Source organism: Oxyura jamaicensis, chromosome 3, assembly GCF_011077185.1.
Source record: "Oxyura jamaicensis isolate SHBP4307 breed ruddy duck chromosome 3, BPBGC_Ojam_1.0, whole genome shotgun sequence".
Taxonomy (NCBI): Eukaryota; Metazoa; Chordata; class Aves; order Anseriformes; family Anatidae; genus Oxyura; species Oxyura jamaicensis.
Window position 1 is genome coordinate 53,612,084 of NC_048895.1, and position 18,079 is coordinate 53,630,162.

An 18,079-nucleotide genomic window follows, 5' to 3' on the forward strand; every position below is an offset into this window, starting at 1 on the left:
ATTTTATTTTATTTTATTTTATTTTATTTTATTTTATTTTATTTTATCTTCTCTCCTGCAAACTCAGTGAGTTGAACTGGCGGGTGCAGAGGTCTGACCAGGGTTGAGTCAGGTAAGCAGCAAAACCTGCAACTGGGAGCAGGGAAGGCACAGGAGGCAGAGCTGGTTGCAAGGAGAGCTGCTTTCGGAGGCGGCAGGCTCTTTTTTGGATGACCTTTCCTCAGAGCACCTCTCATTGTTTTGGAGCATGGGTTTTGCCTTGTGCTTTCCCACCACTTGCACTGATCCTCGGGCAGCAGGCTAGGATGGATACACGTGTTTGTGTTACTCCACGTGAAGCTGTTTCACACTGTATAAACCATGACGGAGTCAGAGAGTCAGGCTTTGTGCAGTTTAACAGGTAGCTGGGACATGCTGGAGAGGAGCGATGACATTTCAGCACCTCATCTGCTAAATACCTACCAGATATTTATTCAGAATGTAACTGTTTCAGGAGGAGGATCAGTGGTTTGAACACTCACATGGAAAGTAGCTCTTCTCTTTCCAAGGAAATAAACGACTTCTGATTTTAACCTTCAAAGGCATGCCTGGAAGCACAGCACATCATTTGCCCACAAGTCTGATTTCAATATACCTAAATTCTTCTTAGAAATGTGAGTAGTAATAACAATTGGATTGCTGTCAATCCCAAGGTGCTTACTATTTCAAATACATTTTTGCTGGATGGTTTAGGTGCCTCTGTAAAGCTCAGTTGTGAAGCACAACTTCTCCAGAAAGCCTTGTTCCATCTGTCAGGTGCTGTTGAGCCTAGGGAGGAAAAGGCAGAGGTTGGTTCCACAGCCAGCCAGCTGTGCTCATGTCACGGTGTGAGCCTTGTCGTGTAACACAGGAACAGTCCCTGCCTGCTCTTCCAGCCCCATCTGATTTGGAAAGACCTGCAAGTCCCTTCTTAAAAAATGAGGGAAAGTCAGAAGGAAAGCCAAGGTAACTTGCTTCCTGCAATAGCAAGCACCAGCTCCCACTGCTCTGCTTGTTGCTTTTTGTCCATTGTTCTTAAAGTGGTTCAAAAGCCACTTTTAAGCTAAAGTTCAAAGCATTTTGCGAACAAAAGTAAAACTAAATTGAAAAACATTTCTAAATAACCTCTTGTAGTTCTTTGCAAATTGCATCCTGTTTGTTTGCTGAGCTGCTCTTTCAATGTCAAATTCTCTTCATCTTGCTGTGGGACGTGGTCTTCATGGCGCTTGCAAGGTTCTGTGTGTGTGAAGAATAAACGCAGTTTATTTTTATTCTTTCACAGGAAGCTCTTTTGAGCTCTGAGGAGGTGAATATTGCTTTTTATCTTCCTGAGGACTCCCACAGCCCTGCTATAGATATGGGTCCTCATCTGTGAGGAAGGCGTGCTAGTTTTGCAGGTTCCTACACATTGCTGGCTCTTGCCTGGTGGATCCAGTACCAGATAACTAGTGGCTTTGCATAGCGTGAGGCAACATGCTAGAAGAGCAGTGTCACATCCCAGCGTGGCCATGTAGCTGTCTGTGCAGCATGACTGGTTATCTATGTGAAAATCTATGACTTGGGGTTTCTATTTTCACTCGTCACCCTGTGTAGTTGAGCAGGAAGCGATGTAAGTGTGAGAGGACATGCCGTGGCTGGTTGTCAAGGAGAGCTCAGAGATGGAGGGGTATGTCTGAAATAGCTTCAGATAGCTGTGTTATGTTGGCTTCTACCGCAACTGCTTTTGTGCCATTAATGCAAATATCCTGGTGCTGTGCTCTGGTGCATCATTGGGAAAAGATCAGTGGTGGCCCAGGGCAACACCTGGTACTATAACAACGTAGCAGTTAATTCAAAGAAAGCATTTGCCTACTCATAGGAGCACTTGTTGCCTACTGCATGTTGTGTAATACAGAATGTTTCCCAAGAGCAGTGGTTTAATGAGCTCTTACTGGCACTTGACAAACTGTCCTGTTTGCTTCCTGCTAGATGTGCATGTTGCAAATGAAAAGATTGTTTATGCTGTGAAATGGGACATCCTTAACTGCTCTTCGTTGTGCTTTTCTACTGAGGGAGCATTCTGTTCTGCTTTGCTAAGTGCTGCTATGATATAATCCCTGTAAAGTCAGTGTCCCAAAGTTGTTTTTTCCTGGTGTAAACTCCATTAAACCCCATGGAACTGCACATTCTGGCTCAGTGACAACACGTAGGCATAAATCATGACATTGCCCATCCTACTGAATCCTGTAGAATGACAATACAGACAACAGGGAGGTTTATTAATAATGATAAAGTTAGAGAGGCATCCACATATAGACTACTGCCTTTGGCACGTTTAAAACACATCAAACAGCAGATGGTGTTATGTGTTTCATAGAGGTAAGGTAGGTTGAGTAATTATAAAAAATAACTGTTTAAGCTAGCCACAAATTCTTGCTAAACTAGTTACTTCTTCTTTTTCACTTTTTACTGCCTGTTTTCTTTACTTTTGTGATTTAGATGGAGGAGAAAATGTACCTCTAAGGTGTTGCACTTGACCAGCTCCATTTGCTTTCCATCTCCTGAGAGCAGATGACTGCTGAGAATGGTCAGAGCTGTCCCATGTAAGAAATCCCACAGTAGCAGCAGAAGCCAGGAGGGGAAGTGTTGGCAACAGCCCTGCATGTCCTGCAGCCCCAGCCTGGAAGACCTAAAGGCAGCTGTGGGCTGCAGCCTTTGCTGGTACTTGTAGAGAATGGTGGCCACCCCAAAAATGCTGTGTTTTCCTCTGTACCACAGTCATGCATCACCAGTTGTTGAAATGGAATAAAAGGGTGATGTGCTAGGCACAGCTAACACTGGCCTTCAGTGAGACTGTATCTAAGAGGGCATTCAGGAATATGCACTTAGGAAATGCTTGTATTGATTTGAGAAGCCAGTAATGCTTGTAATGATTTGAGAAGCCAGCGTGAAGTGTTAATCTTAAAACCAAAAAACCTGAATAGTTGTCTGAACGGCAGATACTTGGACAGAGAAAGTTTAGCAAGTTAAATAACCCTATAAAAACATATCATTGAAATGCAGGGGGTAATCAGGCATTGCTACAGAAGCGTAGGCAGCGATTTCCTATTATGTTGGTAATTTGTATCTCCTATAGATTACTGAATTAGCAAATGAGTCAAATTACTTTGTTTCATGATGAACAGTTAACCAACAAAGGAACTCCCAAGGGTTCTAAAGGACTCTGGTCTAACTTCAAAATGGATGTTTCTGCAGATATTTGAGAGAAAAAAAAAAAAGAAAAAAGAAAAAGAAAAGAGCATAAAGCAGCCTACAGAAAGTCGCACTTGTATAAGTAGGTGGCTTACTGGAGCTAAGCCACTGTTCAGTATGTGGCCCAACATGCCTTAAGCTTTATGAGGCAAGAATATTTGCATGAACATACTGGATTTTTCTAAACATGAAACTGTGGAATGTTTAAAGAAGAATCATCACATTCCTCACTGAAGGATAGAGAACAAAGGTCTTACTTGAGCATTTCAGACTCTTGCCAGAAGTAAGCGTCTCTTTATCTAGGCTGTATCAGATCTGTAAAAAGAAGCCTGGTTGTGTTGTTCTTCAGCAAGCATATAGAGTACCTGCTGATGTTTCACAGCTTGCTCCCTGAAACCAAAACATCTGGACAAGAGGGGCCACGAGCAGAATCTCCTTGTCTGGCCAGTAACTGCATGTCTTGTTTGGTAACAATTAGTCTTGTCAGTGACAGGCATCTTTTAATTCTGGTTTGAACCCTATCTGAGAAGACTGATGTTATGACAGCTGCATTATAATTTTCTTTCAAGATTTAGTATTGTGAATGAATTTCTGAATGAAGTTTCAAACTACAGCAAAGATTCAGTTATTAGAGCCACGAAGCTAAGCTGAGAACAAGCCGTCCAGCTAGTCTTAGAACAAGTTACAAAATACTCTGGACAACCAAGGTATAAAAGCCCATGTATCTTGAAGAAAGAAAATTTTTCTGAGTTAGAAAATCCCGTACATTTTTTGTGTTTCTCTAAGATGTTCATTTTCTAGAACTGGAGTTTCTCCATAGTTTACTAATATTAGTACCGTGAAGTCATGTTAATTTAGCAAGAATTTGAGCTAGTTCATATCCACAGTTATATCAAAGGCTTTCAGAAGAACTTGAAAATTTCCTAAACAAAAAGAGGAAGAAGTTGTTGAATCGGTAATAAATTGCATATGTCACTACCTTTTGAATTGTTAGTTAAGGCAGAATAAAAGCTATAAACCACTGCACAGATAATAACTACAGTTATTGGCCACAAATTGTTTTCAATTTACTCCAGCAATAGAGTCTGAGTGCCTAAGCAGTAATACTTGCCTGTGAGTACCAACTGCAGGGAAACAACTGAACTGGTGCTGTGCTATAGTTAAACACTTAGCTCTTTTCTGTAATTTTAACTGGAATTTATGTAACATGAATACTCCCATGATTCTGTGAAACTTAACTGGAAATTAATAAGAATCTATACTTAGGATATGTGGTGCCTGAATGCTGACCTTAGCAAATGAGTCAAATTACTTTGTTTCACGATGAACAGAACCAAGGATCTCCCAGGGGTTCTGAAGGACTCTGCTCTAGCTTCAGTGTGGAAGCACTCCCTTGGGCAGGTGGGAGGCTGGAGAGAGCAGCCCCACGGAAAGGGATCTGGGGGTTCTGGTAGATGACAAGTTGAATCTGAGTCAGAGTGTGCCCTTGGGGCAACCAGGAGGGCCAACCATGTCCTGGGGTGCATCAAGCACAGCATTGCTAGCTGGTTGAGAGAAGGGATTGTCCCACTCCGCTCTGCAAAGGGTTTGGAGAGGAAGTATGTGGAGCAGCTGAGGTCCCTTGGTCTGTTCAGCCCAGGCTGAGGGGAGGCTGGCTTTTCTTGTATCTGTTTCCTTAGTGAAGAAACTATGTAGAGAAAGCTTTTGGTTTAGAAAATAAATGTTTCTGTAACAAGTCCTTGTACTGAGGCTTGTGCAAAGGAGTGACATTTTATATTTATTTATCTTCCTGCTGTGACATGCAGAGGAACTAGATCAATGTGTTGAGGTAAATTAGGACTTTTCAGTGGAGTCTTCCAAGGTGGAAATAAGCTTTCCACGTGTCACTTTTGCTGGGACTTTGTTGTATTATGGGTTGTGAATTTTTTTCTGACTTATCACCAAGTCTATAATCATCCATCTGGCCAATGAGGGTTTAGAGACTTCAGACCTGCTTTCATATGAGGTCCTTAAAGCACAGTCTGTCTCCAAACTCCTCTTGATCCTCCCAGACCTGGGCCTTCACAATGTTAACTCCAGAGTCCTCTTGCATCACAGCCCTAATAAACCTTCCTACATAGTGTTATCCACACACCTCATCTAGACCCTTCTCACTTTTACTATTTCTCCAGTGCAAATAGCCATTGTGGAACAGGTACTGAACCTTTCACAGGAACCTGTTTTCTCCTCCCAGGGCAATCTTGTTTTTCTCATTTCTGACAGCAGTTACAGTGCTGTTTGCAAAATAGACAGAAATTTAAAGGACTGAAGAAATAACATGAGCACTGTCCTAGATGCCAGTGGCTGAGAGCCCCTTCCGTGCTGGTCCCAGGAGACAACATGAGCCAAAGAACTGAAAGGTCTGATCCTGACATATGCAAGACATAGGAGTTATTCATAACTGAGTCAGTGAACCCAGAAACCTTCATATCTCTCCTGCAAAACTTGGATGCCTTCTTGAACAAAGATTTTGAGAACATCTCTTGAAAGCTGTTTTATAAATTCCTTAGGATCAACTGTTACTTTTTGAAAGATATTTCTTGAAGTCTTTCAGAAAGGAAAATGATACACAAGGAAATGCTTACATACCTATCTTTTAACTCCATTACAAAAGAGTAAATAAATATACTGCTGAAAACCTGAAATATATCTAGTTGTATCAGACCAAGAGAAATAAGCACATGCATGCTACCTGCCAGGCTGAGTTGTTTAACTGAGGTTATGAGTACTGGTCTCTAAGGGAGCATTTTTGGAGTTCAGCACTCTGATATTTCGTGTTTCCAGGCAATGCAGGAATGCTTCACCAACCACTCCCTGGTTTTCAGTAAGTCTAAAGGAATTAAGACCACCAAGACTTTGCACCTTTCTGAGATTTGGCTCAAGTTTTAGTATTATTTGCACCAGGGGTTTTGGAAATGTTTGTTATCTTCTCTTGGAAACTTACTTTTCTCTTGATAGTAACATTGGCTAGAAGTATATGGGAACTGCAAACTTACTGTAATTTACTGATCAGTCTGGAGAATTCACACAACAATGAAGAATGCAATTTTCCATACACCTGGCTTAAGTTTATTGCCCAAATATAATTTCTCATCTCCATACTAACCCTGAAACCATGTTATGGAAACTCTCTGTAGTGGAAGTCTACAGATTGAGAATATACTGCATGCTAAAGGTTGGTGCTGTTACGTGTTACTGGCAGTTTTTAGAGCAGTAAGGAATTAGTGAAAATATTGAATACATTCTTCCCTAGAAGATAGACTGGACCTCATATTCTCATAATTATGGATCCTATTTTTTTTTTGAGCTTATAATTCATACTGGAATTTTCAGATATGAGTCACCACCCGGGTCATTGCTGTTTTGCAACCTATATCTGAAATTGTCAGGCAGTACCAGAGTTTAGAAATGCTGTTAATTGCTCTGATCAGAGATCTGGGTATCTGTCTTTTACAGACTACACCAAGGCCATCATAATTGGTTGAAGCTGTGTGTGCATGCATGTTTTTATATCTGAAACACCTATCTACTGCAGTCAAGAGGACAGGAAATGCGAGCACCATTTCCCTCCCGTGTGCCAGAGAGCTACAACCATGATTAAGATCAGTTTGCAGCAGAGAAACAACTAGAGTTAATAATGAACTTCTAAGCTGGAATCAGCAAGTGACTGAGTGTGCAAGACAACCATTGGCAACAGAGTTTCTACACCTATGTGCACTTGTGCTAGAACCATTGTCTTAGTCATTAATGTTCTTAACCCAGATCTTTATACATCAGCACTAATGAAACAAAGTATTTCTTGTGCTCTACTGCACAGACAGAAGCTTCTGGCTACATCTATTTTCATGCGTAGCTGCATTTAGCTATCTACATACTATTTGTGTTACATTAGTGACCAAGGAACATTGGATGGGAAGGAATTCCCAGACTCACTGAGCCCTGTCCCCTGCTAGTCAAGGCTTTCAACAGCCTTATTCATACAATATTACTATTCCATTTTAAATTAGGATAGACTGTTTGTATCCTTTGCTCCTGGGCAAGCCTGTTCCAGAAATTCATTTGTGTGATGGTTAAAAGCCAGTCTTATTATTGCACTGGCATATTCCTGATCAGTGTTATAACTGATTGGCCTCTGTGGGCCTTGACCTTTGCTTAGGTAGTTTTAGCTTCATGTTTTTACAGTCTTCTTCACACACCCACGCTTTTTGCTTTTTCATATTTCCAACTGATGAGCTGCAGCTTGTAGAAGGAATTATTCTCCTTAGTCCCTGAAACTTTGTCCTGTGTGATTTCATTCTGGGACTGCAGCTCCGTGTTCAAGGTCATCCTGCATCTTCTGTGTGGTAGTTCAGTCATGCTCTTAATTGTATGTATCAACTTGGAATGATCGGTGTATTTAATCAGAGTAATTCCCGTTGTACTTTCTGTGCTGAGACAAATAATGAAAATATCAAGTAAAATTGGTCACCAAACTCACCTTGGAAGAAATCCACCAGTAGCCTTTCCCAGACCTAACAGCTCTTTCAAACCAATCTATTGCTGTCTTCCCTGTTAGCCACTTCTGCCTTGTTTTAATTACTATATTTTTCCATTTTAGTAAATAATTTCCCCTGGGATATTATAAAGCTGTCCCTTTTTTTAAAGTAAGGTTATGGAACATTAGATGTATCCTATGTTCTTTGTTTTTTAAAGTATCTATTATCAAATACAGATGTCAGGTTAGTTTGCTGCAGTCTGTTTAACCATATTGCATATATATGGTATCCCATTAATCTTCACATTTTTTATTTTTTTCCTTCAACATTTGATTTTGAAAGCCTTTGGTTACTATGAAGACCATAGGTCTGCCACCTTTTATGATAGATTCCCCCAGTATTTTCACTCCTTCTTTAAACATAGATATTACCTGTTATTCACCAGATGCTTCACATCATCCTGGCTTCCCAGTGTTAATTGGATCATTATTAAAATCCTTCCTCTTGTATTTCAATTTCATATGCCAGGTTTTAATTGTTGTGGGATAAAGAAAGTATGGCCCTCTGCTAGGCATGAGTGTAGCTCAGTTTGCACCCACCTCAGGTGTGGTCATTTTCTAGTCACTATTTCCTTTCCTGCTGAAGATAAATTTCAGCCTGGGCCACTTGCGTCCTATAGGACTAGCTTTACCATGAGCTATAGAGTCTGAATCTGTGCGTTGTAGTGAATATTTGTTGATGCTGTAAGAGGATCAGGTGGAGCTGGAGACACCAGGAAGGGCTGGCAGCTATTAACTATTAATCAAGGAACTTACTTTAGCTGAGATGTACCCAAGTTCAGTTACCTTGCCTGAAGTTGACAGAGCAGCAGACTTCATTTCTCTCTCCTACATCATGGATGAATATCCTGATGTCAAGCTGTTTCTTTTTGTCCTGTGGTGTTTCTTTCTCAGCATTTTGGCAAAAAGAATAACGTAAAAGAACATTAATGTAAAATGTAAAAGAATGTAATGTAAAATAATGTAATGTAAAAGAACATGGTTTCATTCTGATATAAAGCAAAATAGTTTTGAAATCTCAGAAATGTGGCAAAATAGAAACCCAATTTTCTGTATTGGTGTAGGATATATATGTATATGTATGTTTGTATTTTGTTACCAAGGTCAGGGCTGCCTGTGTCTGTCATAGTGTCAAAACTACTTGCAGAGGGTAGTTATCAAGTGATGCACAGAACTGCTGCTGCCAAGAGCTGAAAATGATGCCCCTGCAACTCTCTTAGTATGTCTTGGAGTAAGAGACTGCTGTGATGTCTTCTACTGTAGATCTGGAAGGAATTTTTTATTCAATTTATTGTTGTTACTAGAGTGGCAGATGGAAACACACCCTCTTTTTGTAGTTTGAAAAGGGGGTGGTTAACCACCTACATAGTGCTTGACATTTGATAACACTTGACATGCCTGATATGAGGATTTGACGTTTTTGAAATTGGTGAGAAAAATCTAAAACAGAACAAATTCCAAAGTATTGGGAGAAAAAAAGGAATTATAAATGAAAGAAGATTCTTAGTTCCTACTTCCTTTGTTTGCAACGAGTGCTGAAGTGGTAAGAGCTGCACTGACTGGAAAGTAATTAAGGTTAATTAAACAGAAAAAGGAGATCAGTGACATTTGCATTTGTTTATGACTTCTTTATGGTAAACGAGTTGTTGGATGGTCGATGTTGATGTTTTCCAGTTGATTTCCTTTGGTTTCTTGGCTGGGATTTTAGCACAGTTTATTATTGTCTCGCACATCTGTTGGAGGATGTTTCCATTGTACCTCATTGCTCGCAAACATTTGAATGTCTTCCATATTGACCACTTGTACATGCATCACCGCAGAGATGTGGAAAAGACATCTCTGTAGGCGTACAGAGCTCTTGGATGTGCTGTATGTGTTTATCTTTCTCAATGATTGTCCCACCTGTGCACTGTGCCCACTTTAAACTGAATGATTAGTAGTGAGGAGCATGACTTAGGAAGTATGCTTTCTTTCAGCTTTAAGTGGTTACATTACACTTCTTTCTTTTCACCGTATCTGCTGAATGATACTGAGCTGTGTATCTGCCTGCCAGCAAGACACAATATTTCAGGAATAATGGCATCAGGGAGGAGATTTAATCAGAACATTTACATTTATTGGTCCAAACTCTGAAACACACACCACACCTTCTTTGGTGATGATGTTGGTAGCTGAAAGCGCTGAGCATGTTCTTTGTGCTGTTCATTCATTGCTAGATACTAAGCATAAAGCTTGGTACATGTCATAAGATTTAGTTAACCTTTTCACACAATGGCATTTAGTCCCTGTACTTTTCCGAGGATTTTTTGATTTATCTGGGGTTGCTACTTTCCTTGCTTACAGCAAGCTGACTTTGTATGTAGCATCTGGAGACACTCTGGTTTGCTAAATAAGAAACAGCTATCTGCTTCTGAGGATGCTGTCCTTCCCAGATGGAAGTGATACACATTTCCACTCACCATACATGAGCGTGTGTGTGTGAACAGGACAGAGGGGTGTGCATTCAGTATCATGTGCTGCAGTAGAGAAAAAAAATATTTGAAAAGATTTAAACCAAGTTATGCTTAACCCAGCATTATTAGTCCCTTTTTTTCTTCCAGAAAGGCTTATCAGAAATGTATCAGTAGGATAAATATAATGTACTGCTGTAACGGAGCTGTATAGGCAGACCTAGTCGTGGCATACTTGCCATTACTATGCTGGACAGTCTCTCAGGCAATATGGTTCCAGCAAAGTAGTCCATGTTTTCTCTAACTAGTCAGTAAAGTAATTGTACTGAGGTAAGGAACGTCAGAGGTGGTTAAGGGGAAGAAAAGAGTTGCCAGGAAGTGCTGATTTGACCTTGCATTTGGATGTTTTTTAGGAATGTGAATCTACTGGCATACTCTACTGTGCAAATTTCCAGCAAAGATCCAGAATGTTATACACTGGAACAGTTTTCATACATGCACATCTGTAACATTTCTCTCAATTCCGTGCGCACTCTATTCTTGTGTTACTAGTTTTGTCTGAAAGGATGGTGTTTGCTTGGCCTGTAAGGTAGCACAACTTGAACATCTTTGTTACATAAATCCTGCAGTAGAGCTGAATCCAAATGTAAAAGTTTAAAGAAAATACAGTTTGTATGGTTACTCCTCATGTTATTCCACCTTCCACTTAGTGCTACAAGTAGAGAGAATTTCAATATTAAGCTTGCTATTGTGTTGTGTCCTTAGGCTTTCCATTTTAAATTATGCATTCTCTAAGTTAGTGTTCATTTTTCTTCACCCCTTGACACTTATTTTTTTTTTAGCTATGCAGCTGATGTTGATGCTTCTCTGCTCTTTGGGAATAGCTCAATGGTGTGTAGGAGCAAATCCAGAGGAAGTCTGCTTCTATAGTAAAAGGAGGAAAGGGAGACAGGATATGGATGCTAAACTGATCAACGAGCCATGCTTCCTTCCTTCCCTCCCCATGTTAGTTTGGCAAACAGCATGCAGTAGGATGTCCTTTCTCACCTTGGATCCTTTCTGTGTAACTCTTTTAGTTATTACTAAATAAAATTACATTTACTGTTGCTTACCTTAACTATAGTCAGAAACGCGTTGTGCCAATAGCTAATGCTATAAAACTGGGCAAGACTATAAGGCCTACTTCTGACAGCCCCATAGGCTACAAAGAAGAAAAAAAAAAGGGGGGGGGGTAAGGGTGAGAGTAGGAAAAGAGATCATCTGGAAAAAAGTGATACACTATTTTGTTTGTCTGCCTTGGCTATTGTTATTTCCAGTTTGTTCTGATCGTGTTACCTACTGATTGTTTTACCTTTTTGTTCTCTTCCTATATTTATGCTTTTGCTTCATTGCTTATGTAGGTTAGTTTTACTTCCTGTTTTGTAAAGGTCTGATATGTTTAACGGTCACTTTGTAAAATCAGGGAAAGGTATCTCTCTAAGGAGAAAAACAAACAATCTCAGGTGCTTGCTGTTTGGAGGTAAGGGGAAGAAGTGTATTAAAACCCAGAAGGGAAGTAAAAATAGCACAAATGGGAAATAAAGTTGATTTGTGTTTTAGGGGTTGGCTTACATTTTGTGAACCCAGGAGCTGATAGTGGTTGAAGTCAGTAGGCGTTCATGTGGACCCATATTCAGAAGAGGAGCTCAATATGACTTTAAATGTCCTTAGGGTAGAAGAAAATTATTCAGGCATGGTGGAGGAAGAAGGGTAGAGGAATAATAAAATAAACAGACAAGGTAGGCTCCTTGATAAATTCTTAATGAAGGTGGGTAGCTGTTTGGTGGAGCTGTGTAAAATGTGTTATTTTTATGCAAAGGTGGTAACTCTCAGAGTATCTGAGATGCCAGGAGCTACACCTGATTCCAGGGAGGAAAGGTACAAAAGCTTGAGGGGAGAAGAGCGATGGGACACAAGTCCTACATGGATAGGGAAATGACAGAGTAATCTAGTCTTTGGTACCTGCGTGGAAAGTGTCAACCTTGACACTAAGCTTGACATAGGCTCCTTAATAACATATGGAAAAATAAAGTTTCAAGATGACATCATGCTGAGTCATTTCCTCACAGTATCCTCAGGGAGAAAGCAACATTTGCATCTTTCTCTCAGGCTTTCCTGTGAAGTCTTTCTGGCGTGTTTTGTCTTCCCAGGAAAGCCCCCTGTGAGCTGCAAGGTGTTTTTTTGGGCCTAAAATTCCCACTTCCCTCTCCATTTCAGTCCTTATCTGTGAATCCTTGCTGACAGGAGCTGCCTCCACTCTGTGGGGACAGGACAGCAGCAAGTCCCTGCCCTCAGCCAGATTTGCAGAGTGAAGCCAGATTGCAGAGAGGTTGCTGAGCTGACTGGGAAAGGGAGGTTTGGTCGGTAGCTCTCCATCAAAATGAGATGATGTAGAGGATACAACAACTGCTTCATATTAAAAATGAAAATGGAAAAAAAAAAATAAATAAATAGCCCTGCTTCAGGGTTTAAGCACCCAGGTAGAGAGGGACTGTTCACAATTTTATTATTGCAGTCTCTCATGATTCTATTGCAAGATGAGTGCTACTTGTTCCAATTATCGCCTCAGTTTCTGGAGTCAGTGATTAAATGAGAATCTCAGCTTTCACTTAAAAATAAATCTCCAGCTTTTGTCGGTGTTGAGGAAAGTTTGAAAATGTGGTGTGAATTATGCCCTAGAGGCTTACAGGATAGAAGACAAAGCATCAAATTAAAACAACAACAACCAACAACAACAACCAAACACCAAACCTTCATTTTATTACTATTTTGTAATATGAGGTTGCTAAAAATCCTCATTAGTGTTTTGGTATCTTCTTTATGATTTTAATGGCTTGGGTTGATAACATTGCAGATCAAAGATCAGAGGAATTTGCTTCACTTCTTAGAGTTTTAATTAAAAAATGTCTCTACAGATTTTAAGCAGCCAATTGAGGAAATGTAATGAGAAAAAATCCTTATTTTATATGAATGTTCAGCATTGTTTGATAGATCTTGAGCTTATGCATAAATGTTATTGATAGCTACAGCCTGTCAATGGGGAGAGCAGGGAAGTGCCTCTTACTCTTTTTTTTTTTTTGCATTGTACCAGTTGCTACCTATTTGGACTCCATACTTAGTAAAATCAGTAAACTGTTGGTAAGAGGAAGAGATTTTGTCAGTATTATTTGCCTTGTTCCAAGGCAAAATTCTCTTTTCTTTTTAAATCTTTAAGGGATTCAGTACTAAGTCACGTCAAATAGTGTGCTCATCCAAGGAGAACTACTGAGTGCATTTAATTATCCTCATTGGTTGTCTCAGCACAGAGTGTGCTGATTATAGATAATGCTACCTTAGAAAGCATGCTGCTAGCAAGAACGTGAGGTTTATTTTTGTAGATCAGATACGCTTATTGCTTCAGATGGTCTTAGAAGTCCAGCTTGTTGTTTTGAAAGCAGAGTTTGCAGGCATAGTTTCTCTTGTTTTGACCTCTTGTGTTATTTTCCAGGTGATTCGGGTGAGTAGCAAATCTTGTATTCCTTCTGTCCCCCTACAGTAATTCTGCTAGACATTCAAAATATCTGCAGATAAAAGCAAATGCTTTTCCTGTTACTCTCATCTAACCTTCTAAATTACTTGTTTTCTCTCAAATTCAGATTTTAGTAATGTACCTGATGTCACATCCAGCCTGAAAAGGAGCAGTACTGATGGCACTCTGGACCAAGTGCCACACAGGGAGAAGACTGATCCACCTTTCAGGGTAAGAATGTGGTTGATGTAACAATCCTTATAAAAAAAAAAAAAAGGACAGTGGTCCTTATAAAAAAAAAAAAAAAAAAAAAAAAAGTCAGTGGTGCAGTGATGTCTTAGTGTATGTTTTTGGGAGCCCAGTGATTCCTGCTCTCTGATTTGGGGAACCTTTATGCACCTGCAGTTGCTGTTTAACTTCAGCTGGAGTAATGGATACTCAAACCTTCTCTCAATCAGGGCTTTGGAGACTGAGGCAGGAACCCCCCAAATTAGTGTGTCAAGCTTTGAATGCATTGGTCTTCAAAGAGCACTTTTTTGCTCTGTGTCAGTCAAATTGCAATCTCTGTTCAGCTCAAGTGCATGTTGTTTTGAAACTTCCAGCTGCTGGCATGGGTAGTTTTCATGTCTGTAGCAATGATTTTACTAGTTATTGGCATCCTGATAGCAGAAGTGGTTTTGTTACTTTTGTTGTTGATTTGGTTGTATCTCAAATCACATGTGTGATAACACTTGCATTACACAATCACATAACAAAACAAAACAAAAGTTTATATAGGTCTGGAATATATTATTGTTTTTTACTAGGTTGAGTGAAATTTTTAGATGGGGAAGCAGAGATAAGACAGGAAGGGTAGAAAGGTAAGGTAAATGTAAAATCTTGGAGGACCAAAATGAAGGATGCATTGTGCCTCTAGCCATACCGTACTGAGAAGAAGTGATCCTCTTTTACATTTAGCATTTTTTTTTGTAATCTATTTCAGTCCACTATAGGTGACTTTATGCAGTTTCCCCTGAGAGTAAGGAGACACCCAGTGATTTGGGGCCTTTAGCCTATCTCCAGCTTCACAGGGGATTCCCACAAAAATAACTGGTGTCTTGTGTTCCACTTTGGTTACACTTCTAAAACGTCTTTGCAACCAGTAAAGAATAAATCCTGGGGAGACTTCTCTCACTCTAGGCCCCATTATTCCTTTGTAATGGATTTCTCTACTGCCCAGTTCTAGAGCATCAGCAGTGTGTTACGGCTGGGGGTCAAAGCACCTGCCACCTGCTTTGTGAGAACCCAGCTGAGGTGAGACCTCAGCTCAGGCAGTGTCTGGCCATGTGAGCCTGGTGTTTGGCAAGGTCTTCCCTGCAGCCCTGGTGCCTTGTGGTGCCCTCTCTCTTTGTCAGGGTGCACAAACAGGACCAAGCACCCATCCTGCTAGAGGGGAGGAGGTGCTTGGGCTTAAGCTTCACTTTAGCCAAAAAACAAAGGCTTTGCTTGTCAAAGTCACTCCTGATTGTCCATGTCAAATACAGCAAATAATAGGAACTTCGGGAGAGTTCAGCAGGATTTAAATACACAGAGAACAATTCATTTAAGGCAGTTGTTGCTCTGAACACGCTAAATTTGTCCTGATGCTCTGAATTATGTGCTGCGGTTGTAGTTCGAAAAGAAAGGGGGAAAAACAGACAGGTCTGCTCCCTGTCCTTTCTCCAGCTGAAAATCTGTCACATCTATGAGTATTAATGGCTTGTGCACAATACGTTGCAATAACTGCCCATACCATATTGCAATTCACTTCTTGGGCTGGCTTGCGGGTCTGCTAGTGTCCTTTTGTTAAAAACTATCTGAAGCTGTCCTAGTTTTCTTGGTGCAAGGAGGAAGAAATGGCTTGGCAATCAAAGGCAGTCTGACTTGAACTGCAGCTGTAAACGAGTCTGTGACAGCTCTACAATTTCTGCAAATGGTTTGTAATTGATTGCCGCCTTTCTGTTGGAGGGTGCCTATTACTGTCAGAGCTTTTGTCTGACCCTTTTGATTTCTCCAATAGATGGAGAATTTTTTAAAAAAATGCTCACAGTAAATTTAGGAATCAGTGTATACTATATGTGCCTCAGCGATTGGATATAAAAAGAATTAAAATGATTTCTGTTTTTATAGCTGTGATTTGAGACTACTCAGCAGATGAACAATAGCTATTGCTAATAAAAGGTAGTCTGCGGAAATCGTGCAGCCTCAAAAAGCACAGCATCTGGATTTTTTCCCCCCCCTTTGCCTTCTGTTTCCTGCCTGTGCTAACTTGATCCATGCCTGTGGGAGACCAGTAGTGCAGACACCTCAGTGTTACGCAATGTTGCAGAAGTATGGGGGAGAGAAGATCTGTAGCCACAGCTTCGTGGAGAGGACGTTGGTGGCACTAGGAGGTTCTGAGCACAGCCTGGAACAACAGGCAGTTTGGGATTATTTCAGAGGAGAAGAAGCAGCTAGACACGCTCATTTCCCAGTTGACAACAGCTGTAGATGTAATTACGTGGCTCTGAGGGAGCAGACTCCTTTGAAGTTTGTTTGATTTGTTTCCCATAAGATGTAAGTAAATAAAAAGCAATCTTAAAGCTTTCCATGTAATGGTTGCATGTTTGATTTCTGGATTTTAAGTTTTTCATTTGGAACATTTTTGTTTGGTTGGATTTCATTACTATTCTCTTCAAGGTTAGACTCATCTTAACTGAAAATGCAGGGAGGCATTTCGGAAGTAATTTCAAAGGAAAAAGTCTTTTGTTGCATGTGTACTACGTTCAAACATGCGCTCATTCATTTTTTATAGTCCAATAAATGAATGAATTTAGTAGAGCCTTGTGTTTGTCTTTCATCTGAGAGTTAACTAATGATTTAGAAGGACAATCGAGGATTATTTTATTCCAGAAACCGAAACTGCTCCTTCAGTTATAAAGTATTATTAAAAACACATGCATGTCAAGAACCATCCATTCCAGATGCTCGTTAGTTTTGTCAGCTCTATATTCTCTGGGATGTCTCCTTTATACCTTTAATGAAAACTTGCTTTATATTTGTTTTCTCTTTCATTTACCAAGGATAGATGTTATACCTCTAACACGTTTTGCTGCAGTACATTTACAAACTGTGTTAAAATACTGTTTATGTGGCAGTGGCAAGTCATCCCTGCAATTGTTGGTTCTGGAGTATGTAGGCGTCCTGCTGACAGAAGAATAGAGGACCTTAGAAAATCGGGGGATTCGGTATGCCTGTCAGTGCAATTAGGTTTAGTTGTGTTTAATCATTTTGAGAACTAATTGTCAGTGCCCCTGGTGCTCTGTTAAATCCTAGTATGTTGACAGTTGCCAAGAATCAAGGTCTCTGTGTATCACAGTAGCATGAAACTGAATGCAGAATACAACTTTTCCTTTAGTTACTTGTGATTTCTATCTGCAATCCATATCAGTTAGAAATGCTTTCTCTAGCCCATGGTTTCCTCTAAATTATCTTCAGGGGGAGGGGCGGGAGGAGATATATTTTCATTTCAAATATTTTATAGATCATATTAAAAAATGTAGAGTAAGCTATGCGAACGTATGAAATAACTATTACATTCTCAGTTATATCATAGAGTATAAGAAAGATGGATAACCTCACACTTAAGAAAAATAGCTAGTGTCATACTTTGTAACCAAGTTAAAAATAGTCAATGAATGCAAAATGGCTTTATGCTGGCATCTTCAAAAAATAACATTGCAGATGCAGAAATGAAAGCTAGTGTGATGAGAAACTTGGAATGTTAACAAGAATTTGCTTTTTACAGAATGGCCAACACGTTTGATTTCATACTGTTTTTTGAAGTGGTTCTGTATTTCTTTCAAATAATGAAATAAAAGATTTGGGGAATGAGTTGGGTGTAGAGACTGTTACAAAATTGCCTTTGCTTCGCTGTGCAAACCAAAAGTAGAAAAAATATATTGTACAAACTTGTGCATTTCAGAATCTGCTTTTGGATGCTAGAGTTTTTTATGTAATGTCAAATAATCTTTTTAGTGCTTTTGAAGCTTATGTCTTCTGTTTATTGTGATGCCAGTGTTGGACAGTCCCTCATTTGCCAGAATGGAGCTCTGGCAGGTGTAGTGAGAAGTAGATGTTTCAACTAAGATGTTTCGACCATGGGGTTTATTTCCAGACCATTTAAAAATGAGTGCAACTGAGCGTTTGGATTGCATGTCAGATGGTCCCTGAGTGGTGTAATTGGAGAGATTGAGACTGGGT

The 18,079-nt window shown here is 40.0% G+C and overlaps 1 protein-coding gene across 4 annotated transcripts in view; it reads left to right on the top strand.

Moving 5' to 3' along the window:
* The window catches only part of TIAM2 (TIAM Rac1 associated GEF 2), a 170,805-nt gene that overhangs the window by 126,122 nt on the left and 26,604 nt on the right, over nucleotides 1–18,079 (top strand). For 3 of the 4 annotated variants that reach the window (XM_035322341.1, XM_035322340.1, XM_035322342.1), the window contains exon 16: nucleotides 13,947–14,050. In XM_035322341.1, coding sequence (XP_035178232.1) covers nucleotides 13,947–14,050 — 104 coding nt within the window. Of the gene's footprint in view, nucleotides 1–13,946; nucleotides 14,051–16,155; nucleotides 16,394–18,079 lie in introns of those variants that run through there. The other variant, XM_035322344.1, reaches the window with a different exon arrangement.